This window comes from Barbatula barbatula, assembly GCF_947034865.1.
Source record: "Barbatula barbatula genome assembly, chromosome: 4".
Lineage (NCBI taxonomy): Eukaryota > Metazoa > Chordata > Actinopteri > Cypriniformes > Nemacheilidae > Barbatula > Barbatula barbatula.
This window is the reverse complement of record NC_136768.1, coordinates 3000189-3027652: the sequence shown is the minus strand read 5'-3', so window position 1 is coordinate 3027652 and position 27464 is coordinate 3000189. Positions and strand designations below refer to the sequence as shown.

The following is a 27464-nucleotide window of genomic DNA, read 5'->3' as shown; positions in this document are numbered from 1 at the left end:
TTCCTACTAATGATCACATCACAGATATGTCTAAAAGAATTTTGAAAATAAAAATCAGGTATGCAGAATCTCGGTTTGTGATGTGGGCCACTTGGCCTTATCGCATTTGCAAGCTTGTAGGTGTGTGTGGGTGTACACACAGAGAGAACGTGCTCACACTGGCAGGATATGAGTCAGAATAAGCCCTAGTGGGAGGTGACCGTGTGTGTCACAGTTGAACGGATCCGTTCTGCTGCTTAGCATTTGTGTGTTCATGGGTGGTGGTTCCCATATACGCGCATGTGATGTACTGCAGACAAAGATGCAAGTCTAGACCCGTCCTCAACCTGCTGTGGTCTATTGACACTGTCAAGACTGTTCGTTTATTTGGCACAGATTTCTGCGTTTAATAAACCATCGTCTGGAATTCCCTCCGTCAGTCAGGGGTGATTTCAGGCGGACCTGAGAGTTTGCGACACGGTCTGGATTTTATTAAAGTTTGACCCACTTTTGTTGTTGCGAGTTTTTCCAAGCCACGCTTTTTAGTAAAGTAGAACATTTCGGATTCCAGAGTTTTGTGCGTGAAAGAAGGCGGAAGGAGAGCAGAAGAGGTAGACAGACTACAGAACTTTACAGAATTAGATGAGTGAACGAGGACGTCTCGGGCGTGACGGGAATGAAAGAGAGCAGCGCCTGTGATGATAAAAGAGCGAGAAGAGGGAAGGATGAAAGAGCGAAGGAAGGAAGGAAGGGAAGTGTGGGGTGATCTGACAGAAGGACTTGTTAACTCGCAGTATGTCAGAAATATAAAAACAGGGCCCGTCACCTACAGCCGTACGGGCTTTCACACAGAGCCATGCGCTGTTTCACAGACTTCAGCGATGTGACGGGGTGCAGAAATGTGTCAGTTCAATAGCTGTGTGAGGAAACTCGATCCGTCCTCTCATCCGTCAATAGCGAGATGGTCTCTGGGTCATTCTTTACTCCACAATCAACAAGAATGAGAATGTGTATTTTGCATTGGGAAAATAACGGACAGTTATTAAGATATTGACACAAATTTTAACTATACGCAGGTACAGCCGCGGAAAATATAAATAAATTTCAGTTTTCCTGCATTTACTATTTATAGGTATGGGTTTAGTTGGATTATCATTTTTGTGTCATTCTGTTCACAATATTTCTCCCAAATTTCAAATAAAAATATAGTTTCTATTTGCATTTGTTTGCAGAAAATGAAAACTCTACAAAAGGGTCAAAATGACCAAAAAAGATGCTCTGTGTTTTCTCAGACCTCAAATACAACAAAGAAAACAAGTTCATATTAACTTTTAAGCGACACAACAGTAATATTTCTATACGAAATATCTGTGCTGTCAGTCATTCGCATTGCTGTTGGATGACTTTGTGTATTTTTATTAAACCGACACTGACTGGAATGACCACAATACATCTAGAAATGCTGATATAAGGAACCTCTTTAACGGTCTCATTATTTCTGTGGCTGTGTGTTTTTTACTGTATGTATAAAATGCGTTGTGCTGAATTTAAAAGAAGCTTTATTTTTATGCCGTGATAGATATTTCTTACTACATATACACAGTATTTGAAGTTTTTATGTCACACATTATATTTCCCATTACACTAAATAACAGGCATCATTTTCTTTTAACGCAATCTTTCAGATTTCCGTTTGAAATCTGACCCACCTATATGTCTAGTTATCGTGGGATTCTCCCCATCCGCCTCATGTAAAAAGCAGGGGAGAGACGCGCACAGCTGTGTCGTAATGGATGGCCCTCAGGTTACTGCACTTTACTTCCTCAGCTACATAAAACACGGGCCAATATTACCCTGGAGAGGGAGGAGGGGTCCATGCTTTACTACACCAAACAACCCGCTACAGGCACGACCACCTTTACACCCGGATCCTCCTTTGAAAAGGAATATGCCTGGTTTGCTTTCGCAGCCGATTATGTATCGTGGATTTTTCTGGGCACAAAAAGACAAACACACACATATTGAGCGTTTCTCTGCACCTTTTTTCAATTTCGAGTGCGTGTCTGTGTCACATCGTAATTTAGCCCATCGGCCGACCTTGAATCAGCAGGATCGTTCTTTTATGTAATAGAGAGGATTTGAGGAGACGTTTCGAGCACACGTGAAGATGCTCGTATTTTCAGCTTTTTCTATAAAGATCATTTTTCAATTTCTTAGAAAATGATCACGTGGATGAATGCGCACGTTATGGTTTTTCATGATAAATGTGGCTGTTGAATAAAAAGCAGCTCTGTTAATAATTCTCCTGCGGTTCATATGTTACACACATACACACTGTATGTACACAGGTGTGTGTGTGTGTTAAAGCAGATGAATGACGTCTTTCACGGACATGGAAAAATCACACGCTGCTTTTACTGCACATGCACACGGACCGAATCCCAATTCACAATGTTTGTTGAACATACATGTTTGGGTGTAATATCCTCGCCGACGGTCTTTGTGCGTCAAAGGGGCGTGTCATATAATTAGATAAAAAGTCGCCTCCTCGTGATCAACTGTCTGAAGACATTTTATACTCGATTAGAAATTGATCAAAACAAACCATTGCTAAATGCTTGCCATAAGTAAAAGTTTGTTTTATATTTTGTTGTATACTTGTGAATTGAGGACTTTGAAACGATTTAAAATATGTATGTGAAATACTTCATCATTAGGGAACTCAAACGTATTAAGACACTTTTGACTGATAGATGTCGTATATGGTCAATTTGCACTGCCTTTGATTATACATGAACTAAGTTGCATCGCTTATTCTCTATAATGTTCATGCAATAACATAAACAGTATGAGACTCTGAGATATAAAAGTGTACTGTTATGATGTGGTTAGAAAGACCCAATACTCCCAATACTGGTTTACTAAATAATAATATGCAAGTAATGTTGAGTGCATGCTTTTAGCGCCTAGTCGAAGCATCTAGATCCCATGAGACCCGGGTTCGAATCCGGCCTGGGTCATGTTGTCCTTTTCCTTCCCCATGTCACCATCTGTCTCTAATGTCCTAAACAAAAAGCCTTTTAAAGATCCACCGCATATATGATGATAAAACATGACCTCTTTCACAGATATAGTTCATGAGAATCTGAAGATGGGATCTGATGGAGAGAGCGATCAAGCCTCGGGGACGTCCTCCGATGAAGTCCAGTCGCCCACCGGCGTGTGTCTCCGCTCCCGGACGCAACGCCGCATATCCATGGAGGTAAAACTGCGTGTGTTTGCGTGTTCATAAATGAATCACCAGCACACATGCTCGGTTATTCATAGAATAAAACACTGAGTGTGTCTGTGAGGTATCCTAAAAGCTTTACGTTGGTGATGTGGATTTATTTTTAGCCCTGGGTTTTCCTCTTTTATTTCTCCTCTTCTCCCATGTCCTGTTAAACGGCTTCTCTTCCTCGGCAACGATTCTGTAAAGATAATTTCTTATAAATGCAAAACGCAGTTACAGATGGCCACTTCCGCACCTACTGAGAGCTTTCAGGTGCATGAGATCTTCCACCACGTCCCAACCGGCAATAAAAGCACTGTGGGGTCTTGCTGGCTTGCCCCGCCCACAGTAACATCGCATTGGCCCAGAATCCTGCTGCGTGTAATTGTATGTTCTACATCAAATCTGATCGTGCAACGCTTTTAGTGAAGACTGTGAATTACATGTTACTGGAAACGTGTCACGTCTCCTGGTTACTGCGCTATGTTAGACTAGCGTATTATTAGAAAAGTGTCTGGTGTGGTTAATATTTTCTGTGTCACACACAGACTAGGATCTTAGAAGAATGGAGGTCGCTTTCTCTTACTCCTACCCTTTTCTTTTTTTGTTATTCTACTTTATTGTTTTTTTATTGTATGTTGTAAAGAGAAACCACTTTGATATGATGTGGATTGAGAAAATCTCTCAATTGTTGTAAAAAATGTACAGCGTAGAACATCGGCAAGACATTTCACACCCCGGTTATACATTTAAAGCCTTTTATTCTGGGGTTTAATTGCAAACCTGGGGTTTATTTCACACTTTTTATTTGTTCATTTACGCCTCAATTTCTGTGTTCGGGGTTATTATGCCCCCTGCTGTATGCATCGGATCGCTGCACATGCGCACAGCTGACAAACACCAAAAAAGTGAAGCTATTACTGTCATGGTTTTCTAACAAAATACATACTTTTTCTGGCATACTTTTATTAATAATTAGGCACGTTTTCCTTTTTTAATTCTTAAAAAGGCTGCATATGTTATAATACCGTTTTTTTATAAGACTCTCGGCACCATTATAGTAAGTAGCACTCATTCATATTAATAATAATTTATTTCAAATATTTATTTTCAATATTTCATCATCAATTCCTCATTAAATATAATGTCCACGCAAACTATATTATTGTTCTTCTAAATTCATGCTTTTTCAATTTATTTCAAAATGCAAGTTCTTATGATATTCAATTTAGTAAGATTCGCCCACATGCATATTGAACCGTTATCGAATATTGGACTGATGTGCTGCTCATTGAAAGTATTGCATGCTTCTTTTAAGTGTGTGTGGGTGAAGCGCAAAGACACGAGAGACAGACAGAAAGAAAGAAAGAGGGAGAGATGTGCGTGCTGGAGGAGATTCAGTGCATTTTGGAAGGTTATTTATGGAAGATGCTAATGCTTTGGGTTGAGACGGGCCTTATACAGGCACGCTGTATGATTTAAATCGAACAAACTAGAAGCTCACAACCAATGGGAATTGTTCACAAGGTATCAATTATTAATTTGATTTAGTCTATGATAGTAACCGAGCAGATTTTGTGCCACGCGAGTGACTTGTTTGCTTATGTTTGTGTCTTTGTGATGCCACAGGACCTGAATAAACGTTTGTCTTTGCCTGCTGATATCCGGATTCCTGACGGTTACCTGGAAAAGCTGCAGTTGAGCAGCCCATCGTTCGACCAACCCCTCAGCCGAAGGTCACGAAGAGCTTCTCTGGTGAGTATATGTGTGTGAAAGATGTGTTTGTTTTCTCGCATAAATCCTCAGGTCGTTTCCAAGGAATTCGCGTGAGGGTGGGACTATTCACATCACCTCTGATGTGCTTTAAACGACGCACACGCAATCCTTCCCACGTCTATTATGATGCAAACATGACGCATCTCTTTATGATTTCATCTCCGTATATCTCATATCTTTGATGCTTGATGATGGGACATCTTCCTAGCAACCACGCTGCATAGCAACAGTCGTTGCTCTCAGTCGTAGCAAGTTTGCGACGTGAATAGTCGAAAGATCGTTGTATTCAAGTCGGGGTTGAATAAATGAGCTTTCTGCGGACTGTAGAGTTAAAACTATGACACGGTTGTCAAACAACAAACCGCTGTCATGTGCTATTTCGTATGGAATTGGGCACGCTTTGAGAATTTGGGTTGAATGTTAAAAGCGATCAATTAAATCAAATGCAGTGTAGAAATAAAGTGTCGACGATGTTTGTCTGATTTTATTTCGAGTAAATAAACGCAGGTATATGTAGTCTGTCGTTATTCATCAAAAGCTCTCTTGATGCACGAAATTAAATGATCACGTTCGGTGTCATTGATGCTAAATCAGATTCTGATATGCAGGATATCACATGAGAACGAGAATATTGTGAGCTTTGGCTAATGAGCACACGGAATACGACAGGCTTTGCTTTTCAGACTCACCATGGGCTGAAATTCTTTGCTCGTGGACTCGAGAACCCCAGTGTCGGTACGAACATTTTGTCGTTCTCTTAGTGGGGCACAAAAACACATACGATGTTCTTTGTCTGTTGGTTGTGTTCACGGGGGGGTTGCTTGTGAAAAGACCCCTGCTTTGGGGACGGCCTTTCTAGGCATTCATTGTTCTTTGTTGCCGTTTGTCTTTGTCATACCTCTTCTTACACTTGTCTGTGTGTATATATATTTTTTTATACAAATCTGTCTCCAAATAAGAGTTATGGATACACCGTGTCATGTTCTTAACAAATATATTGAATCAGCAGCCTTTTACATGGTGAGAAGGCAATAAGTAATTAGAAATTAATGATGGGCTAAGTAAGTGTTTGTCTATAGAAATGTTAATGATAGCTAAATAATATAGCCACAAAATTGAAGGGATATAAATATATATTAAAATAGGAGTCTATGGTATGTCCATTTGCGTCTATCCAAATAAATGTTTGGGTTTTTAAGATCTTGTGCCCCCTGGTGGTTATACACATCTGGAATGTGCGCGTGTGCATGAATGGTTTTTGTCTGGGAAATGATTTCGGCTGCTGATATCAGTGCGACACGTGTTTATCACCGACAAGGTCTGCTGAACACATGAATGTCCAGCACTAACAGCATCTTATTAATGAAACAATCTCTCTCTCTCTCTCCTCCCCTCTCTCTATTCAGTCAGAAATCGGGTTTGGGAAACTGGAGACCTACATCAAACTGGACAAGTTGGGAGAGGTAAAATCTGAATCTGTATGTCGTACATCAGCAGTCAAAAACGAGGGGTGTTGAAAGCGCACCGTGTAATGTTTTTTATAGTTTTGAGCGCCATTCCGACGTCTGCAATGATGCGCCGTCATGCATTAGGAAGTCTTTCCAGTTACTGATGCAGTTATTTAAAAAAAGTTCTTTGATCTTTTTATTTAATGGAATGTGATTTATTTCATCTTTATCTAAACCTTATCTTTGCAGTTAATGACTTAATGGACTTTTAAACTTTTAATACATTAGAATTAGAGTAAAACGTTACCGTGTATCACAGGGGACGTACGCCACTGTCTTCAAGGGGCGGAGCAAACTGACAGACAACCTAGTGGCTCTAAAAGAAATCCGATTGGAGCACGAGGAAGGTGCTCCATGCACGGCTATCAGAGAGGGTGAGGAATACGTCGTCATCTCTCGATTCCAAGTTGCGAACTTTGACGTTGGCCTGGCCGGCCACCATTAGGTTTGATTTTATGCGTTTCTCCCTCACTTTCTCCTAGTCTCTCTACTGAAGGATTTAAAGCACGCCAACATCGTCACGCTTCACGACATCGTCCACACGGACAAATCCCTCACGCTGGTCTTTGAGTACCTGGTGAGGAAGCCTTCCCACAATCCTTTTCTTTCTATTGTTTGCATTGCTTTTCTTTATTTTTCCACGTCTCCCTGCAGGATAAAGATCTGAAGCAGTACATGGACGATTGCGGGAACATCATGAGCATGCACAACGTTAAGGTACATGCGAGTTTAACACTTCGTAAACTGTTTGTTTGTTGGTACGCTGCAAGGTTTTCTAACACCTAGATCTCATCGGGTTCTAGATTTTTCTGTACCAGATCTTGCGAGGCTTGGCGTACTGCCACAGACGCAAGGTTCTGCACAGGGACCTGAAACCACAGAATCTGCTCATCAACGAGAGAGGAGAACTCAAACTGGCTGACTTTGGTACGTTCAGCGTAATATTATATAAATCATATCATTTGTTTTCTTGATTTTCGATGGTGCACCTAAGATGTAATACTTTGTGTATGATAAAATCGTAAATTTGACACAGTGGATACAAGCTCGTGATCTCCTAGCCTCCCTAAACTCATATATTGTGATTGCAAAAAAGAAAACACAAATAAACAAATTTAAAGATAAAGTTGACTGATAAACAAAGAAACTAAATAGATGTCATGAACATCGCTATTGTGAACTTTATTGGCTATTATAATCTTGTAGAGAGAATCTGACATCGTATACCATAATAATTGCCATCTAAACCAGTATTTTCGTTAATTAATTTAGCAAAAAGGGGTCAACAATCCATCTATATATAATAAACATAACATGCGTTAATATATTTGAATATGCGTCTGAAATACATGATGCGTGTTGTTGTGGTGTTGTCGTATGTAAATTGCTGTATGTGGACGTTCAAAGGTCTGGCACGAGCCAAGTCTGTCCCCACAAAGACGTACTCGAATGAGGTGGTGACCTTATGGTACAGACCTCCTGATGTACTCCTGGGGTCTTCGGAGTACTCTACCCAGATCGATATGTGGTGAGTAATGCGTGTGCCTGTGTGAAGCTATTCAGCTGAGCTCACTTAGATTCATCATTTAAGATTCATTGTGTAGACTCGGTTTTGATTTAAACCTCCTCTCTCTCTCTCTCTCTCTCTCTCTCTCTCTCTCTCTCTCTCTCAGGGGTGTTGGGTGTATATTTTATGAAATGGCTGCAGGTCGGCCGCTGTTCCCAGGATCTACGGTTGAAGATGAGCTGCATCTGATCTTCAGATTACTGGGTGAGTACACACACACACACACACACACACTCAGGCTCATGTCCAGCTTTCATACGAGACCGTGTGACGAAACACACACATCCCCTCCAGACATGACAACATCTATAAACGCACACACGCCTTCTCTCACACCAGACGTCTCGCAGACTCAGATGTGGTTGTCATCTGCTTTAAATACAAACTGCAGCCATCTGACTTTTGCCATGCTTGTTGACCACACACGCATGGAAACTGTGAGATCACGTGGTCGCTCACCTGATTGGTCAACTGCGCTTTCTAGAGTTTGGAAATGTCTTTGAAAATGAGTTTTAAATAAATTGCTGCACAGCGTTAAATATGGTCACAGATGCAATGGATGTTAAGGAAATAAAAATGGCACGTTATGTAAAGGTAGGTTCTCTTGCATTGGTAAGGTGGTTATGGGAAGAAACTCGATTGGCTTTCGTATTCAACGCAATGTCTGACAATTTTGCAAATCTAAAGATAATGATAAATTGTAAACACTTCATTACACTTTAAGGTGTGAGATTCCAGCAAAGTAACTTGAGCGAACGGTTATAAAGTATTTGATGTAAATAGAAAAAATGAGTAGGTCTGAAGGGAAATAAAAAAGCGATTTAACCGAGGTTTTGGCTTTGTCTCAAACAGGTACACCAACAGAGGATAACTGGTCTGGCATCTCATCCATCGAAGAGTTCAAATCATACAACTTCCCCAAATATAAGCCTCAGCCCTTCATCAATCACGCACCCAGGTACCTGCTGTGTGTTTGTGCCCTCTTTCGTACAGCCATTATTATTGAACATGTTTGTGTACTTGGTAAATTTGCAGCAACATCAAACAAACAAACGTGACCTCATCGTGTGTGTTCTGGTTGTATGTTTAAAACTCTTGTGTGCCAGTACGGCAGGACATCCTGTGGAATTTCTGAGGCCGTTGGCTTCCTGTCCGACGTATGCCAATGTTATGTCAACCTGCTAATGGTCATCTCTCCCTTTTTGTTTTAAAGATTGGATACCGAAGGAATAGAGTTGTTGTTGTCCTTTTTAAGGGTAAAAACTATTTCTCACTTTTACATGTAATACACACGACCAAAAAAGCAAAACATTTATGATCCAAGATATTTTATTCTAATGTTTTCTTATTAGTATGAGTCCAAGAAGAGAATCTCTGCGGATGAATCAATGAAACACTCCTACTTCAAGAGTCTGGGCATGCGTGTGCACGCACTGCCAGAAAGTGAGTCCCCTCACACATACGCAGTTCATGTATTACTGCATTAACCTTCACAAACGTATTCTTATGATGCGATGCTCTTCTGCAGATATTTCCATATTTACACTGAAGGAAGTGCAGCTGCAGAGAGATCCCGGTTACAGGAACTCCTCATACCCAGAGACAGGTTTGTTAGGACCTCTTGCGTATCGCCGCTGTCCTGCTGAAACTCTGCATCGTTTTGATATTTTTCATGTTTTTGTTGTAAATCAATATTATTAGTCACGCTTTGTTTGTCACTGGGTTTTGCCAATATCTAACCAATGAAGTTGGTTAGACATTGAAAAGTGCTTCTCAACTTTGACAACACGGTATTACAAAGTTTTTCATATTTCCTGGAAAGTTATTTGGACATCAAAGGTTTCGGAAGTACAGCGACAAAATGGTTAATTACACATACATGGCTATTTCATATATGGTTGTATAAAGTTATGTTTAAATATGCTATATATGCAATATAGGCTAATTGTATAGGATTATATGACAGATTTTTATGACGTATAGTTATTTATATGTGGTTATTTATAGCTAATTTTATATGATTACACATGGCTGATTTTATATGACTATGTGGCAAATTATATACAGTTACCAATGGCTAATTTTATATGACTATATATATATATATAGCAAAACTATATAAAGTTACATATGGCTAATTTTATACGATTATATATATGGCAAATGATGTATAGTTACATACAGCTCATTTTATATGACTATATATATAGCAAATATATAAAGTTACAAATGGCTAATTGAATTTCATACAGTTATATAAATATATATATGGCAAATTATATACAGTTACATACAGCTAATTTTATATGATTTTATATATAGCAAATATATAGTTACAAATGGCTAATTCAATTTGATATGGTTATATACACATGGCTAATTCTATAAGACTATATATAGCAAATATATAAAGTTACAAATGGCTAACTAAATTGTATATGGTTATATCTGGCAAATTAGATATAGTTACAAATGGCAAGTTTTGTATGACCATATACGGCGAATGATATATATAGTTACATACAACTGATTTTATATGACTATATAAAGTAAATTATATAAAGTTACATTATTTATTATATGTGGTTATAAATGGTAACGTGTATATTGTGTATTATGTATTAAATGAAATGAAATGCTAGTCATTTCAAAATGTCACATACCGGACCAAACGGATTGACCGACATTTGGCCTCAATATCCAATTAGTTTTCAGTCGTCAACCTGTTATATTGGTCAGTCATGTTGTGTAACTTTTTAAGAGACAAATGCTGCTATTGGGGAGGCAGCAGATTTTCGCCTAGGAGAGCAAATTTCTCCCGTTTCTTTCTCAATTTGGTTTACATTTCTGCTACCTCTGCATATCTATCATGACACTTTCTCTTTTCTTTCTCCCTTTTCTCTCTCTCTCTCTCTCTCTCTCTCTCGGCTCACAGGAAACGGCAAGAACAGAAGACAGAGCATGTTGTTCTAAGCTGCGTTCCCTCACTCACTTGCCCCTTACCAACACACTCACTCAAGCACACACACATTTGACGGATTGAGTTGTTGGCTTTTATTCCGTGACCGTGTTCTACAGACTAACTGACTAGCCCCCCTCAATCTCTGAGAAGAGGGTGTTTAGTGTTCACGTGTGCGCATGGTGAAAGGGGATCGGTCGAACCCACTGTCTGTCTCCCCCAGCGTCCCGCCTCCAGCATGCAGCCTTGAGCCAGAACGCCCAACGCCCCTCGTCTGGATGCCCTCCTCTTCTCTCGGGTGACGGTTAGGGTGTGCGAATGTGCGCGAGCGTGTATATATTTATTGATGGGGGAGAGATGTTTTGCTGCTAATTGACTACTGTCTCTTCGTAACTTCCTCACTCTTGGGCGACCCCGATCCTGGTTGCCATGGACACATCAGTCCCATGTCGAGTTTGTTTGTTCGTTCTTTTATTTTATTTTTTGAAGATGATTATAATTCGTTAAAATGTTGATATCGCAGCTGTCTGTTTGGTCTTCGTGTTGATTTAACGAGTGCGTTTTGAGTTTAGCTTTTTTTCCCTGGCACGATGAGGAACGGAAACCGAGTGACACCAAACGGCCCCCTTTGAAGATTCATTCCAGATCTTTATTTTAAGATGCCGTGGAAACAAACCCTCGTCAATGCATTGCTCCGATGTGGGATTTCTTCTCTACTGAGAAGTTCTGCTCATTCCATGACTATCTCGACCAGATTCAGAAAAGCTACAGAAAGCTCCGGATCTGTCAGGACGTCGTCCGTAAGCTCGGAGAGCACTAGAGACTGTGGTCTTCATGGGACGTCCAGACGAAGCAAATCGGCGAAGAGGGAGACGGAAACAAACACCGGACCAGCAGAAACCACGTGACCTCACCAAATCCATCCGAGAACCGGACCATCTTTTCTTAACCTCCCTCAATTTGTTTTTTAGAGTGATAACATTCCGTCTCAAGTCCTCGTATGCCCGATCTATTGTTCGTTTTGTTTTAGGCATCATCACAACCCGATACACAAACGACTTATTCCTATTAACGGATCTCCTCTGTAGCTTCTGAACGTGCGTGTATGTTAATGCTTGTGCGAGCGAGTGTGTGTATGTGTGAATTCGGAGATCATTAACTGTACAGAGCCACATTGCTTTGTGCCAGTGGCTGTGAAGATGAGCTAGTTTCATTGACAGTATTAAGAGTATTTTTATTGTTACATATTGACCCTTCTGTGAATAACGGTCTCTTTATGTGGCATGTTGGAGACCGACTGTCCCACGTTTGTGCTTGGTTTTATTCACAAGAGAAACGTATTGCGTGGATATAAAAAAGGAAAAGTAACAAAAAAATGTACATTTTGACAGCCGCATTGGACCAATGTTTCTTTCTCCCTGCATTTGTAAACATGAAGAATGCAGAAGACATACAGGCTTCACAAGACCTTTTTTGTTTTCTTTTTAAACTGACCGATGTTAATTAATGTTGTAATATTGGAGACGATCGTTTCTGGAGAACGCGTGCGTAATTGCGCGTATGCGCATGACGCAAGGAACGCGTGGTGTCTACAAGCTCCGCGAAACGCTGACTCTCCCGGCTGAATTGACCGTTTAACTCTTTGTACTGCAGATATTTATTTCTTATTCAGTGAAGTAAACATGGTCTATTTCATATAAAGAATCCTGTCATTTGTTGATGTTATTTCTGCGTGTTTCTCCTTCCGACTTTTCTCCTAAGACATCTTTATGTTAAAAACACGAGGCGCGCTTTCTTCTCTCTTGGGAAGCAAAAATATTCTTCGCATTAATATGAGAATACACTTTTAATCAATTCCTTAATGACAAAAATAACCAGGAGCTATTACAAAGCTTTTCTTTCCGATATGAAATGGAATTTCGTCTATTACAAAATCGTTTAAAGCAGGAAAATAATACAAATACACAGAAAAAAAGGCACAGCCGGTAGTACGTTTGAAGCACAGTGCATACGATGCAATATTATACAATACGATACCAGACAAACATACACAAACAAACCCAGTTCACAGCCTCAAAAATATACTTTTTAAAAAGAGACTCAAATGCTAATAAGGTTTCTCACACAAAAAAGAGTTTTCCAAACTTTGAGAAAATGTTGATTCTTTCATGGCTCCCAAAAAGCGATTTGGGGACAATACGGGATGAAAGGCTTGTAGGATGCAACTGAAGGCGCTTCAATACGCGTCGATGCGCATTTTTTCACGACCAACATCCGTCAAGTACTTCGTATCATTTTCCGAGAGACATCTCGAAGTAATACGTCCGACGAGGATGTAACTCCTAAGGCTGCATTTCCACGGACTCGGTCTCCTTCGGGTTCTTTGGCATCACGTCATGTTTGTTTTCTATTTAAGGAGCCTGAGGACGTTTGGGTCGCAGCCCGAGTTAGAAACCTAGATACCTGCGCAGTTCTCTGGTCCGTTTGTGAAACAAAAAATCTATAGGCGTCGATGGCCACAAGGGGGCGAAGTGCAGTCTGGCTCAAAATACGTGAAGGTCCATAATTCCTTTTTTAGTGTAAGAGTATAACTTGGGGTACACGGGTTGTCCGCGAATCAGGATTTCTGGGCACTGGAGGACAGGAGGAGAGAAGATGGTGGGGAAGACGTGTCCAGGTTGGGAAGAGGCATCGGGAGGGGTCCGTTCAACAGGGTGGGGAACTGTGAGAAAGGAAACAAACCACTGAGGTAATGCTGCAAACACGACTCTGTTCAAACTCACTGCTTAGCGAGGACTTTATATTTATAAATAAAGGGTACGCAAATGATTTAAACAGGAAATACGTGGTGACCAAGCGATAGTTCATCCAGAAATGAATCGAATGTCACCGTGTAATCCTTCAGTACCTGTAAATATTACTCTGTTCTGCTGAACACAAAGGAAGATATTTAGAAGAATGTCAAGCAGATCTCGTTCCCCGTAGTACTATGGGAGTCAAGCGGGGATGAGATCTGTTTGGATACAGACAGTCTTCCAAATATCTTCCTTTGTGGTTAGCAGAACAAGGAAATGTGTACAGTTTTGCATCCAACTAAAGAGCGAGTAAATGATTACAGAATTGTTGAAAAGTATCACTTTGATGTGTCATTTTGTAAAGGTGTAAACCACGGTTGCAATAGATATTGTTGTACGTTTTTAAACCTTTTGCTTAGATTAGTTTTCTTCGATTGAAGCCAACGTCTGCATTGTGTCAGGATACTGCAGTTCCTAAGAAAGCATGCATGTGCAAGCAACGTTTTAGATTCTTTCCACTTTCTTTGTTTAGTCTCTAGACTTATGAAATGTGCTTTTGCGACCTTCGCCCTAATACGTCTCTGTCCGTCCATTTTAAAACCGTGTCTTTGCGTTTCAAACATTCACACAAAACAAACACGCTCGTAGTCACTTCTCGAGCATCACGGTAGCATTAGGAGAGAGGAACTTCCTGTTATGCGAGAGCTGACTACACAGAGACGCACACCGAGTCTCTTTCAGTTATCACCCCACCCTTTTTTAACAGGAAGCTGTTTTCCCCCATATCCAGCGCAGGGAGGAAACATCTGTAGCTTATTTCCAAACTCAAATTCGCACACACATACACGACGTAAATCCAAAAGTGCCGTAAAAATCTTAATGCAACTGCATTACAAAATCATTCCTTGTATGATTTTTTCAGTGCTTCAAAACGACAGGTATAGAAAATGGAAAGAAAGAATAGCTCTTCGAGAGAAAACACAAACTTGACAAGCCACAACATTTTTCCACAGCAGCCAATAACGGTGGGATCGACGGTCATGTGACCGACCAGAAAACTCCCAGTATACCCGCCGGGGAGGAAGTGAGAGTGGGGGAGTGTGTGTGTGTGTGTGTGTGTGTGTGCGTGTGTAGACGCACATCATGAACTGTCACTATGCCCGTGTAGGCGGAGCAAAGCAGTCGCCCTGGTTACCTTAACCGTTTCCTGCTGGTGAGCGATGTTTACAGTAAAGACCGGACCCTCCCATCCAAAAGCAAGATGAGCGTAAATATACCGTTTGCTTGTCTGTCTTTTCAGCACACACACACACACACACACACACACACACACACACACACACAAACCCTACACACTCCCCGGGGCCAGAACAGGAAGTATCCACAGGATTTCCCCTCTCGCTCACGAGAAGACTGAAACGCGACACCAAACACAGAATATAGACGAGCATGCTCTCAAAAGAAATCACTTTCTAAAACACACTCGCGTCAAAGCTTACATACGCACAAAATTAAATATCTAATCCATATTCCCTCTTTTATAGGTCAGAAACCTGCGCCCTCAGAGCATTCTGGGAGTTTTTGTGCATACCTGAAAGAGTGAGCCGTGACCCTGGAGTCTCGCGGGGCTCAGAGGTGCTACGGGACTCAGACTGCTCCAGAAATGAATTGAGGACAGGAGAGGACTGGGAGTCAACAGCAGACCTGAGGGAGTCTAGAGAAAGAGAGAGAGAGAGGGGAGGTATTGTGAAAGGGGGGGTGAACATATGCAGAAACGTAAGAAATAATTTGTATTAGTCACTGAAGTCATGGATCGTGAATTCCCAATGTCGTTTGCAAGACTTCTGCCTGTCTCGACACGTCCGAGTACGTCCTCGGGAAATGAAATGAAGTCTGAGCACCACTAAAACTGTTTTAACTTTTCAAAAGTGTTGGCAATATTTTTGAGCCAAGCAAATCTAAAAGGAAGAATGTAGCACGAATGAAAACTGACCAGAAAACAGATGACGCTCGATAAACATCTGTTCCTGCATTTTGCTCACACACAATCTTTTGCACGATCTCATAGCAATTCGTAACCTTTAAGCCAATTCATAATTTTTGCTAATTCAATTCGAATAAATGAGAGATCGGTCTTGAAAGAACCGTTTTGTGTGTTTGAGGTTAAACTCGACAGGCATAAAAACAACCAAGACGAAAATCTTTCACGAGCTTTCATCGAAACGTGACAACTTGCCCCAACAGCTTTCTTTATCACCCGACATCATCGCATCCCCAAAAGCCACGTCTAAAATCTTCAAGTACCATGTTTTCCTCGTTTGATATCCAGTTCCGCTCGAAATATGGGTTGCGAGCGCAGTTTCGTGTGTTTACTTTAAAGGGAAAGAAAAAGAAAGGTCTACACTAGCGCGTCGCATCCCATGGGTCATAAACTTTGGACCGGCAGGTTGTGGCTGCAGGGAATCATGCGAAATTAATTTCTCTCTCTCGCTTTCCCTGTTTTTCCTCTGTCCTGTGTCGCTGTGCCGTACTGTGCGAGATTACGGACATATGGCTTTACTTATAGGTCTCGCTTCATTCTTGTACCTTCCTGCCCGTCTTTTCCCTCGTACATTCTCACTCTTTATAAACTTGTCTGTCTGCCACGCGTTTCCCACTACACGCCCAGAAAAGTCTGGCTGCAATACCAGTATAGGTGTGCTTTCTTCATATTTGTTACCTGCTATCTCGAGTGCAGCTCAGATCCGTAAGCTTCCTTTTTGTACGCTACCTACATATGGAGCTGCCTTCATAGTTGAAATAAAAGCAATCGCTTTGAAACACCCTAAATAGGTGGCAACAATAGTCAACATCATTTTGTTAGACTGAGTTTGTTGCAATGCATTCTGGGATTGCGCATGTATTTGAGTACTATATTGCATGTGAGATTTTAGTACCTGTGCAGTGAAAAAAGCTGGCGTTAGTGACCCTGAGGGTAACGCTGGGCTGTTGAGGGCGATGGAGCCCAAGTCGCTCCCCGAAAGCAGTATGGAAGGGGCGGAGATTTCCAGCCCTCTGGGTTTCCTTGGTTTGAGAGGAAATCCATTGCTACAGGTCCTCCTCTCAGGGGGCGTGGCCCGGTTCTGGGCTCGCTCCCTGTGGCCAGACGATAAATTCAGAGGCTGTACGCTCTGCTCTGATTCGTCTATATGAGCCTCTGAAAGCCTGCGCCGCATCGCATAGATGGGACTGTGACAGGGGGAGGGGCTACGGGAAGAGCAGGGAGAGGGTGGCGGTGAGGAGGCGAGCGAAGCGACCTTATCCATTCGATTGCCAAACCGAATGACCGTCGGCCCCTCCTCCCCTCGCTGCTCGATTTTGATTGGACGCAGCAGCGGAGGCGGGCTTTGCAGGGAGCTGACAGTGAAGGACGAGTACAGACCGGAGTGCAGATACTCGTTTCTACAGGCGGGGCTTCTCAGGGATAGTTTTGGAGACTCGTCCCCCTCGCCGCAATCGGACTCCGCCTCCTGCAACATCGCACCCCCCGCGATGTGAGCCCCTTCACGGCCGAGCTCGACGGCTTGAGGGTCCATTTTGAGAATGTCAGGAAACGATACGAACTTATAAACAAACTTCTGGCCGATCACCTTCTTGATGATGTTCTGCAAAAAAAAGAGAAAACGCAACGTCGATTACGATTCATCGTCCGGAGGAATTGTGTCATCACGTTAACCATATCTGAGCGTGCGTTACCTTGTCGTAATAGTAGCGTAGTGCTCTGCTTAGTTTGTCGTAGTTCATGTTGGTCTTGTTCTTGCGAAGCCCCCAGAGTTTGGCCACTTCTTCGGACTTGAGCAGTTTGAACTCGCCATCATTGGATGTCCAGCAAATCAAGTGCTTATGGCTTTGGTCTAGCAGTAGCTGCAGCAAAAACTGCCACAGCGTGATGGCACTCTCCATGTCTGTCAGACAAAAAAACAATAAGATTATTATGAGAAGCTACTGAGAAACCGTTGTCATTTTACAACTGATAGGGACAAAGGATTAGTTTAAGCCAGGACTAGACCTTAGTTAACTTTGAATATAGGAAGTCGTTTTTAGAAAAAACGAGATGTGTCGGTTGTTAACAAGTTAGTCCGGGACTAGGTTTAAGCCTCGTCCGGAAAACCGCCCCATCTTAGTATTGCTGCAAGCACACAGCATACACTAACAAGGTTTGATTTTTCATCATTAAATAATATATACGTTTGTTTATAGTTGACATTTCCCGTCTGCTTTTCTCCAAGAGGAATGTTTCATAGCTCGGGAGATTCCATGGAAAATGGTGTTTCAAGTCTTCGTTCAAGCAAGTCTCTGATTTTTTTCCCAATATTGATACGGAGATATAAAATTAAAACAATGTTTTCTACAAGTATGGAGTTGTAAAATCATATGGATTTTGGTTAATTTGTTGAGACACGTTTAAATTCATATCGAGATCTTTTAAACTGCAGATTAGAAAAATCTGAGATCTCTCCTGAAACTCGAATAGAGACATTTCTGAGATTTCTGGTTGAGAAAGATCTAGGCGAATTGAGCACACTACTGTCTAGGTAGGCAGATTTTTGAACATTGGAAATTCAACAAAAGTTGTTTTAAAGATTTATATATCTGAGGCAGCGAGTGTGGTGTCATTTTTTGCTCTCTGTCAAACCTCGAATCCGTCAATTAGACTCTGTCTCTTACTGACCCTACGGCACAGTAAAGCCCGATTTAGTTTGCGTGTGGGTGTGTGGACTGGCGCCCAGTTTTAATTGATCTGATATTCAGACTCTCAGTTTGCATCAAGCTAGGATTTTTCTTCAAGTTCATAAACCACCTGCATCCCTGCAGGTTTCTCACAGGAAGCGATTGGGAGACTATCAATGCTGTGCGCGCGATTGTTTTAAGCATCATCTTGTCTGGCCTGAACCTTTACGAAGAAGAAGAATCCATCCTCTCGCTTAAATTTCCCTTTTCTCTCTGCGTTCTCTCTTCTCTGTTCATTCCTACGTGCCCTCCCACAAACTCGGCAAGCATTTCCTGTTCTGTTGCACATTAACGCACGGGCTCGTAAACAACAAAGGATATCAGCCAGAAACCGAACGCTGACACGGGAACGTCCTTCACCCCTTGCAAATGAGGCACATGTTTGGAATTGACCGTCCCGCCGACACTTGAGTCTCCGTGTGATGTAAACTGACCTAAAGAGGTTCAGAAAGTCTGAGGTGTCCCTGCAAAGGTAGCGCAATGTGGACAGAGTTTACTATCAAGGTAAATATGGAGTTTGTCCGTTAGTAAGACCTTGTTTGTGAACACGAAGAGTAAAGAGACCAGGTGGAGATAAGAGGGTTAAGAGAGGGCAGAACACTTCATTCAAACCTAACCCATAAGTCACAAAATACCGGTAGCAGACAAGAAAATGATTAGCGGCCTGAGATTTTTTTCTGAGAACACAGAGACACGGTGAACTTATTTTGACACATAAGAAGTGCTAACCACCCCAGACATCATTTGCATCACGCCGGTTATCACTCGTGTTTTATTCTGCAATTGTAAAAATATAGTTTACGGGAAACGCACACGTATAACAGATCTACATCTGACCTTGACACAGGTGCTTTTTAAAAATAGAAATGACAAGAAGTCAAACACTTCCTTTTTTGAGGTCTAATCCAGAAACGTCAACCAAATCTTTGTAATGTTCAAACAAAGGCAGTCAAGAACATGCAGACGAAGATAGGAGATAAGGACAGATAGTCTAGTTTTTGTGAATGAGATTTAGAACAGATAGCTGCGGTAAAACTGACAGGAATCCGCAATCTCATAAAACGTGTGACGTCCAAAAAGATATGGGTTTACATTCCAATAAACATAAGAATCCTCAGCCATACCAAAACCGTACATTTATGATCTGTTTACTTTTGACGACAAAATTTGAGCGATGTTTAATTTTCCTGGACGTACTCCCCGCAAAATCCTCAAGCACTCGCTCTTAAAAATAAAGGTGGTTAAAAGGTTCTTCACAGCGAGGCCACGGCAGAACCATCTTTGGTCCCACAAAGAACCATTCGGTCAAAGGTTCTTTCAAGAACCATCGCTTGCTTTTACCTTTTAATAATCCGAAGAACCTTTTTTGCCCAAAGAACAAAAAGACTCTTGTTATGTTTACGGTTCTTTCTGAAACCATTTAGACAAAAAAGGTTACTCTACGGCATCGTGAAGCACCTTTATTTTTATTTTTGAGAGTCCAAACAGGGTAAGACTCTGTTGGGATGAACTTAAATAACAGTACAGTCGGATGCTGACGGCAGTCAATACGTAAGTGCATCCATTAAACGTGAGATAAAGATTTTGTTGTTGAATAGGAGTCGTTTCCGTTATGCACGGGGTCTGGGATTGTTTCCAACAGGAAGGTGCTTTGGTTCAACGTTAAAAGCCTTGCAGTGCAGGAAGACCAAGGTTCCGCATGCCCTCAAGTCAAGCATTTAACCTCAGCGTGCTCTCATGACCTTTATTATTCATTGCATCTATAACCCAGAGATAAAGTTTATTATACGAAGCGATACGTTTATTAAGATTGAGCGCACTGTGGCAAATCAAGGTTTCACACTTCACACGTTGCTTATATAAAAAAACATTCATTCTTTTGCAGAAATAATTTGGCCAAAACCAACAATCCATGCCTTACAGAACCTGTAAACGTAGGACTTTTGTCTGAAGAACACAAAATAAGATATTTTGAGAAACGCCTCAAAATTTCGTGTCAATACAATGCAAGTCAACTCGGCCAATGTTGTGTGGTTACCAACGTTCTGTTGAAAACATCATCTTTTGCGTTCTGCAGAGCAAAAGTAGGTCATTCAGGTTTGCGAGGAGATTTTTAATTTGGGGTGAACTATCCCCTTAAGACACAAGACTGCTACTTATTTGTTTTCATCCGGCTGGATGTCCGGTGTACAAGATAGATTTAAGTTGTAAAAAATAGGATGGCACGGGCGAGCAGGACCTTGGAATGGATGTCTGATGGCTATTTAAAAGACTTGACCTGTTTGAAATTCAAAGCTGCTGAACGCGTGCATGTTAAAACACGCTCCTTGGATTTAACTAGCGTTACATCATACTTTGGTGGCTGTAAGTCAGAACGGGGCGGGCTGGCATTCGCTGCGGTCTTCCTGCCGTCTGTGCCAGCGCTCTCCCGAGACGGAGGGGGAAAAACAGTGGATGGAGAAAAGATGCTGGCTGACTCACTGGCGTGGAGAGATCTGACAGGGAACGTGTTTTATCGGTCAATAGGAACTCCCCGATCGCAGTCTCGCTTCTTTGGGGAAAGTCTTTGGCACCCATCAGTTCCGAATGTCATCGAGAAACAAAATGACACAAGTCAACATGTTGCCGCAGTCAAAGCAAAGCATTTTAATCTCTGTGACGAGATGAAATGAAAATATGAAACGGGAAAATGTCAAAACTACCCAGACACAATTGTAGCCGAAGAATAACACTGCCAAATCGATCCGATTGTGATGTCATCAAATCCCAGCTGTTTTAACATGTAATGGATTTTATTTTCCTTCACGTGTTTGCTTGGGACATTAACAGCAAGAGGGCCAGGCGTGTGGTGACAAAGAGGATGTGCAAAGGAGGATGTGCTTCAAACGCCCTGCAGATATTTTTCAGGAAGTTCTGTAAAGATACGCGCAGGTTTGTTTCACTGCAAGGACATCTGTTACACTCCCATTGTTTTCACATGACACTAATGATATTTTCTATATCCTCTAAATATGAGATAAGAAACGTAACATCATTAAACTACTCCTTTAAGGATTTGTCCAATTTATGGGCCCTTTAACAGTAGGGATGGACCATTTACATTTCCTCTCTCTGCTGTGATGCCTCTCCCAAAGACGCACTGTTTTCAATTCACATGTTATAGATGTATTCCTACGTAGACAGAATATAAAATATCACCTCATCCACACACACATACGCTGTCCCCTTATTTTTTTTCAAACCCCCAAAAGAAGCGAAATAAAGCCATTTCCTGCTCCAGCATCCTCTGGCGGAGCATCTGCGTTAAACCACCATAAACCTGTCTATATCAGGACTTCCTACAATTCTACTTTGAAGGGCGTCTTCCTGGGAATGGCGATCTCAAACTGAAAGGTAGGAATTCCTGCTGCAGGGAACGGCACGGGAGCTTTGCACAAATAAGTTTCCTTTACTCGTTTTTTTATTCGCCACCCCGAAGAGAGGTCAGGTATGACCCAAAAAGACAAAATTGAAGTAAAAGCGGCAGTTTTAAGGAAAGGAACGACGCATGAATAAATAACAGTCAGTGTGCGTTAAACAAAACCCAGAGGTCACATCAAACATGTCTCGTTTGATTTGGACTCATGGAAGTTTGAGGTTGAGAATGAAGATGTGTAAAAGTTTTTGCGTACATTCAGATATTTCACTAGAGCAGAAAATGTTTATTTACACGTTTCCCCCCCAAAAAATATCAAGAAGTGTGTTGGACCTCATTTTCACAATTTTTACCTGCTCATCAGGAAGTATAGGCTACACGGGAGGAGGAACAAGAAGTGTGTCTCCACACACACCGGTGTCCGGTCGAATTGTGTTACCATGGTGTTGTGATTGGGCTGGAAAGGGGTAACTTGGGGTTAGGTTGGGGTTATTGCTTTTTCGTATGGAGGTAGCACACAATTCGACAGAACACCGGCTCCGTCCTAAGCGCAAGTCCACTGTCTAGTCACTAACCCACAGCAGTTACTGTATGATAGCATCTCACCATCAACTCGATCAGCTTTCACGGTGCTATACTCCGGGTGCCCTTTTGGACACGGCCAGCCAGTCTGCGTGTGCTTTTGAACACGAGCAGGCGAGAGGTTTAAAGCTCATAAAGTCCTCGTTCCTCGGCGCAAAGCGACACTCCCACCATTTCAAGACTCGCTTGGGTACAGTCTGGAAACCAAACCCCGAAGCGCAATGTTTTGAGGGGCCCCTGGGCAGCTTTAAAACACCAAACCTGCAGCGCAAACCCCTCCGCCGTAGCGGAAACTCGTAACGAGATCAGTCGGTCCGAGCAGCCATGATGACTAAACGTGCGCTCTTCCCGCAGACTGCAGTGGAAAGTCAGGGGAGCTCCTGCTAAAGAGGGGGAGCGTGAGGAACTTCTCTCCACCACATCTCTCCAGAGACAGACCCGTGGCCCACAAAAGCATTCAAAGAGTTGCCATTGCAATATCAATTTAACTTCATTTTGAATGTACATGTTATATACTTCATACTATAGAATAATATTCATAGTATAAAAACCAAAACGATAGCTATAAGGTATGTCCCCTCCAGCGTAATGTGACGTGTGCGCAGTTAACGCGATTAACTACACCTGTGGTTTCTCTCCTATCGGACCACAGCGTGAACTTGAGAGGAACCGACTGCACGTCAACGAACTAAAATGCAAAGCTGCAACGTCGTTCGTCTGCAATTCTCACGCTATAAAGGTAAGACATCTTTCGGGTGAGGGTTTAAAGAAGTGCGGCTACACGCTCTTTTCCGATCGTAAAATATAAACACCGACGCGTCCAGACGCGGGAGTAACATCAGCTTTAGGACCGAACTGAAGTTCCTTTGTGCGCCCCAATGACTCATTTTCAAGATGCTGTCTGCTGCCAGTTTCAATCCGGAAGCGCATGGCAATTAGTCTGCTGCCGTTTCCAGACAAACCAGAAACTCGACTTGTGCGTTTAAAGAGCCAGGAGCCACATTTCAGCCTCGCAAAGAGCCTTTCCTCCGAGTGTACGATCATTGCCTTTATTTACGAAGGCGCGCAACGATACCACGAACTCAACAGGTATCCGAACTTGTCGCGTAAATAGCGCGTAAGTAACGGGAACGATGAGCGCAGCGTGCGCCTTATCTAATCGTTATCGGTAATCGCGTATTCTTTCACTTTAATACTTCATCTATTCAATTTCGACCTCGCGAACATTTGGATCGAAGACGTACACGTCAAGGCTGAACATTTAAAACCGCTCCTAAGTTCGCGGCGTTGAGCGACTTTTTGGGATATCGAGTTTCACTCCTGTACTTTGGAAGCTCTTCTTCCTAATGCTGTTACAAAGTCGCCCGACTATACGTTTGCAGACATATCAGATATTTATAAGACGTCAAAATGGTAGAAATGATTTGGCTACGTACCTGTGCGTAACGGTCTGGGCTTTCTGTGTCCTTACTAACTTTTTTCACCAAGAATTCCGTATAATGCGCTGTTTTTCCATGCTGTCGGCCGTCTCGTCAGCTCTCAGTCGGACTGTAATGGGATCCCGACTGTTTTCTCTCTCTCTCTCTCTCTCTCTCTCTCTCTCTCTCTCTCTCTCTCTCTCTGAGCAGGAAGTTGGTGCAGGCAGACAGCGAGCCGGCTCACTTCCTCTCGCCGCGCGCTATTCCCCAGCCGCTCGGCCCGTCTGTGTAAACACGCTTTTTCTCCTCCAGCCACCATCCGCGGATGCGCGACATTCGAGAACACGCGAACGCACGGACGCGCGCTCCAGCGGTGCCGTACTGTAACCCGAATCTGCCGCGAGCGGAGCGCACTGACGTCATCCTCTTCCTGTCCGGGACACGCCGGGAGGAGCCCGCGTTCCTTCCTCCACACACTTTATTTGTTGCGTTTCTGACAGAATTGGTGAGAATGCCCTCACTAGAAAACCGTCTGAAACGCTCCAAGCGATATAAGGATATATTTTGGATAGTGAATTAGATGCAATGAGTATTTAAATGCTCTGTCGATGATGTAATTGCAATTTGAAGTGTCTCATCCAGCACTAAATCAAATTCTAAAATCCGTAAATCGACAGGAAGCTAACCCTAACCCTAAAATTTAAGGTCACCACTGATAAGAAAGCAAGCGTTGAATCTCGAAAAGGCTACATATGTGACCCTGGATCACAAAACCAGTCTTAAGTAGCACGGGAACATTTTTAGTAAAAGCCAAAAGTACATTGTGTGGGTCCAAATTATAGATTTTTCTTTTATGATAAAAATCATTAGGATATTAAGTAAAGATCATGTTCCATAATGATATTTTGTAAATTTTCAACCCAAAATGTATAAAAACTTTATTTTTGTGAGTGGATGGCCTGCTACAGTGCCTCGGATTAACAAATTCAAAGGCGATTTTCTCAATATTTCGATTTTTTGCACCCTTTACTTCCAGAGTTTTACACTCTTGTATCTCCACCAGTTATTGTCCCATCTTAACAACCCATATATCAATAAAAAGCTTCACTATTCAGCTTTCAGTCGATGTAAAAATCTCAATTTCGAAAAATTGACACATAAAACTGGTTTTGTTGTCCAGGGTCACATATAGAGTAGGCTAGTTACTTTGTATCTTCGAAGAGTCTTGTGTTCAGAGTATACAATACTATCACATTTATTAAAGACAGACACAGCTGTACGATTATTTCCGAACTAAAGCACAAGCACACAATATATCATCGCATTAGCCCTAATTCACTATAAGTTTGTGTGGTGTACCTTATGCACGTACGCACCGATTGCCAACTAAACACAGATGTATGACTCAGTTTGACTTACCGCGAGCGGTTCATGACCGGCATCATTTAGCGCTAAGGCCGTGCTTTTCCGGGAGATTTGTCCGACGAGGGACTAAGAAATGTCGTCACGAAATGTAATTTCATGTCCGAAAAAAACTAACGAGACCTATACGAATGCTTGGGAGTGTATGGAGCACAGAAACATCACACTTCCAACTCGTTTTTTACAAGTTGGCAGTTGTTAAGCACGAGAAGCCAGCATGTTTAACATTGTAAAAAGTGAGTACGCGTGAAACACTGTGGCACCCCACCTTTAAAAGAACCGGGGGTGAGTTTCTTAACTCCTTTTGCTGCCTGTAACGTGGTTCACGTGCACATTCAAACATAACAAGTACGGCTTTGCACACTCTAGTGGAATTTACAAGCCGGCTGCAGTGTACAGTACGCTTTCATGAAATCACATGCCAACTACCTACCGAATGCATTTTGAAATTTTCTCTCAAACAAGCCTTTACGGGGCCCTAAGCAGGATTTTATGTGGGGTCCCCCTGTTCCCCAAAAGCAATCGACTATTGTCAATGTTTGATTATTTACAAGCGCACTACAAACCTAACACACCCAATTCTATTAGTTGTAGCTGTAAGCATAAACCTTGCATGTATTGTGATGTTAAAACACTTTGTATTTTAATTACTCCCTGTTTTAGGTGAACTATCCCTTTAAATTTGGAGCGCATTGGTTGTCGAATTTATTGTTCAATGCATTTAACTGTTTGCAAATGTTTTATTTTAAAAATCATTTAACCACCACCCTCTTAAAGCCGCACAGCCCTTTAAGATGATTTAATAATCGAATGAATTTATTTATCGTATTTACTTAATAACCGTTCAATGAATTTACTATATGCACACAATTATTCTTAACCTTCACGGGTCTCAAATAAGCGTAAGGAAATGTATTATTGGTAAAAACGCGTTACTGTATTCCCAAAACAAAAGTAGAAGCTCGGTCTCTGTGGGGTCTCAGGCTTTAAATTCATTGTAAGCGCGTCCGCGTGTTTGCAGATTAATCCAATTAGCGATTAATAAAGTCGACCTGCTCTAGAAAGCTTAGTCGATCTAAAGTTCAATGACTTGTGGGATGGCCACGCTCAAACAGACCGATTTCATTCAAAACCAGACAGTAGCTTGATCGTGATCTTTATTCTTCATCACTAGTTTACGAGTGGCATGAGGCTCCACGGGGGGTGTAACCCTTTTCCGATTTCCTGAAGGGATATCCAGTGACAGGAAGCTGGAGTTTTCAAAACAAGACGCTCGCTCGCTCACGCACGCACGCACACATTATAATGTTCTCTTATAAACCTCTGATAGAATGATTGTGTGGTACAAAGCAAATGTGTAAATGCGCTTACATTTGTCTTTACGTCCCCCGACTCTCAGAGGACGTTGTGAGCAATTATAGTGAACGTAACATTTATGTTCCCTCTATGACCTCTAGTGGAGAAAGGGGGCATCGCAAGTGTCAGTGAAAGTAGATGCAGTTAAATTGTAGTTTTTATTTGTAAATTTAGGAAATAAAAAGATGTCGTTTATATAATGTATTATGTATAAAACATTTAATAATAAACGCAACATTCAATTAAATGAGTGTCGAAACGATTAAATAAAATAAATCCACCCTTAACTTGAGGAAAAAGTGTCTTCAATTTAATAAATAAACGAAACGTTTAAATAAATAAATGAAACGTTTGTTTCGTCTAGAGTTTGTGTGGTTTATTTTCAATCCAGTTTAACGACAAATACGTATAGTTAAACTATAGTTCATGTAGCGAGACCATATAATTAATAAAAAATGCCATGAGCGACGTAATTCGTTTTACCTATTTATGTGTCGAAAAAACACTTTCGTTTGTCGTTTTACCCAAACACCGTCGTGTAGTTTGAACGGTCGCTAGAGGGCAGCAGCCACCGGCAGCGTCCGCTCGGTCTCCGCGATGAAGAACAAAATCACAACACCGCAATTCCCACAATGCGCCGCGCTCG

The 27464-nt window shown here is 41.9% G+C and overlaps 2 protein-coding genes across 2 annotated transcripts in view; one reads left to right on the top strand and one right to left on the bottom strand.

The window, feature by feature from the left end:
• Positions 1-12784, top strand: part of cdk17 (cyclin dependent kinase 17) — a 34921-nt gene extending 22137 nt beyond the window's left edge. The window contains exons 4-17 of the mRNA XM_079454280.1: positions 3108-3241; positions 4880-5005; positions 6433-6489; positions 6794-6908; positions 7017-7111; positions 7189-7251; positions 7338-7461; positions 7942-8062; positions 8208-8305; positions 8954-9059; positions 9315-9357; positions 9454-9544; positions 9630-9707; positions 11037-12784. Coding sequence (XP_079310406.1) covers positions 3108-3241; positions 4880-5005; positions 6433-6489; positions 6794-6908; positions 7017-7111; positions 7189-7251; positions 7338-7461; positions 7942-8062; positions 8208-8305; positions 8954-9059; positions 9315-9357; positions 9454-9544; positions 9630-9707; positions 11037-11074 — 1289 coding nt within the window. The 3' untranslated portion in view covers positions 11075-12784. The remainder of the gene's footprint in view (positions 1-3107; positions 3242-4879; positions 5006-6432; positions 6490-6793; positions 6909-7016; positions 7112-7188; positions 7252-7337; positions 7462-7941; positions 8063-8207; positions 8306-8953; positions 9060-9314; positions 9358-9453; positions 9545-9629; positions 9708-11036) is intronic.
• Positions 12785-12891: 107 nt separating this feature from the next.
• Positions 12892-24483, bottom strand: elk3 (ETS transcription factor ELK3). The gene is made up of 5 exons (XM_079454281.1): positions 24059-24483; positions 17591-17799; positions 16792-17499; positions 15447-15569; positions 12892-13782 (listed from the first exon to the last, which is right to left on the bottom strand). The coding sequence occupies exons 2-5, from the start codon at positions 17795-17797 to the stop codon at positions 13678-13680; spliced, it is 1143 nt and encodes a 380-aa protein (XP_079310407.1). The 5' UTR covers positions 17798-17799; positions 24059-24483; the 3' UTR covers positions 12892-13677.
• Positions 24484-27464: the final 2981 nt, after the last annotated feature.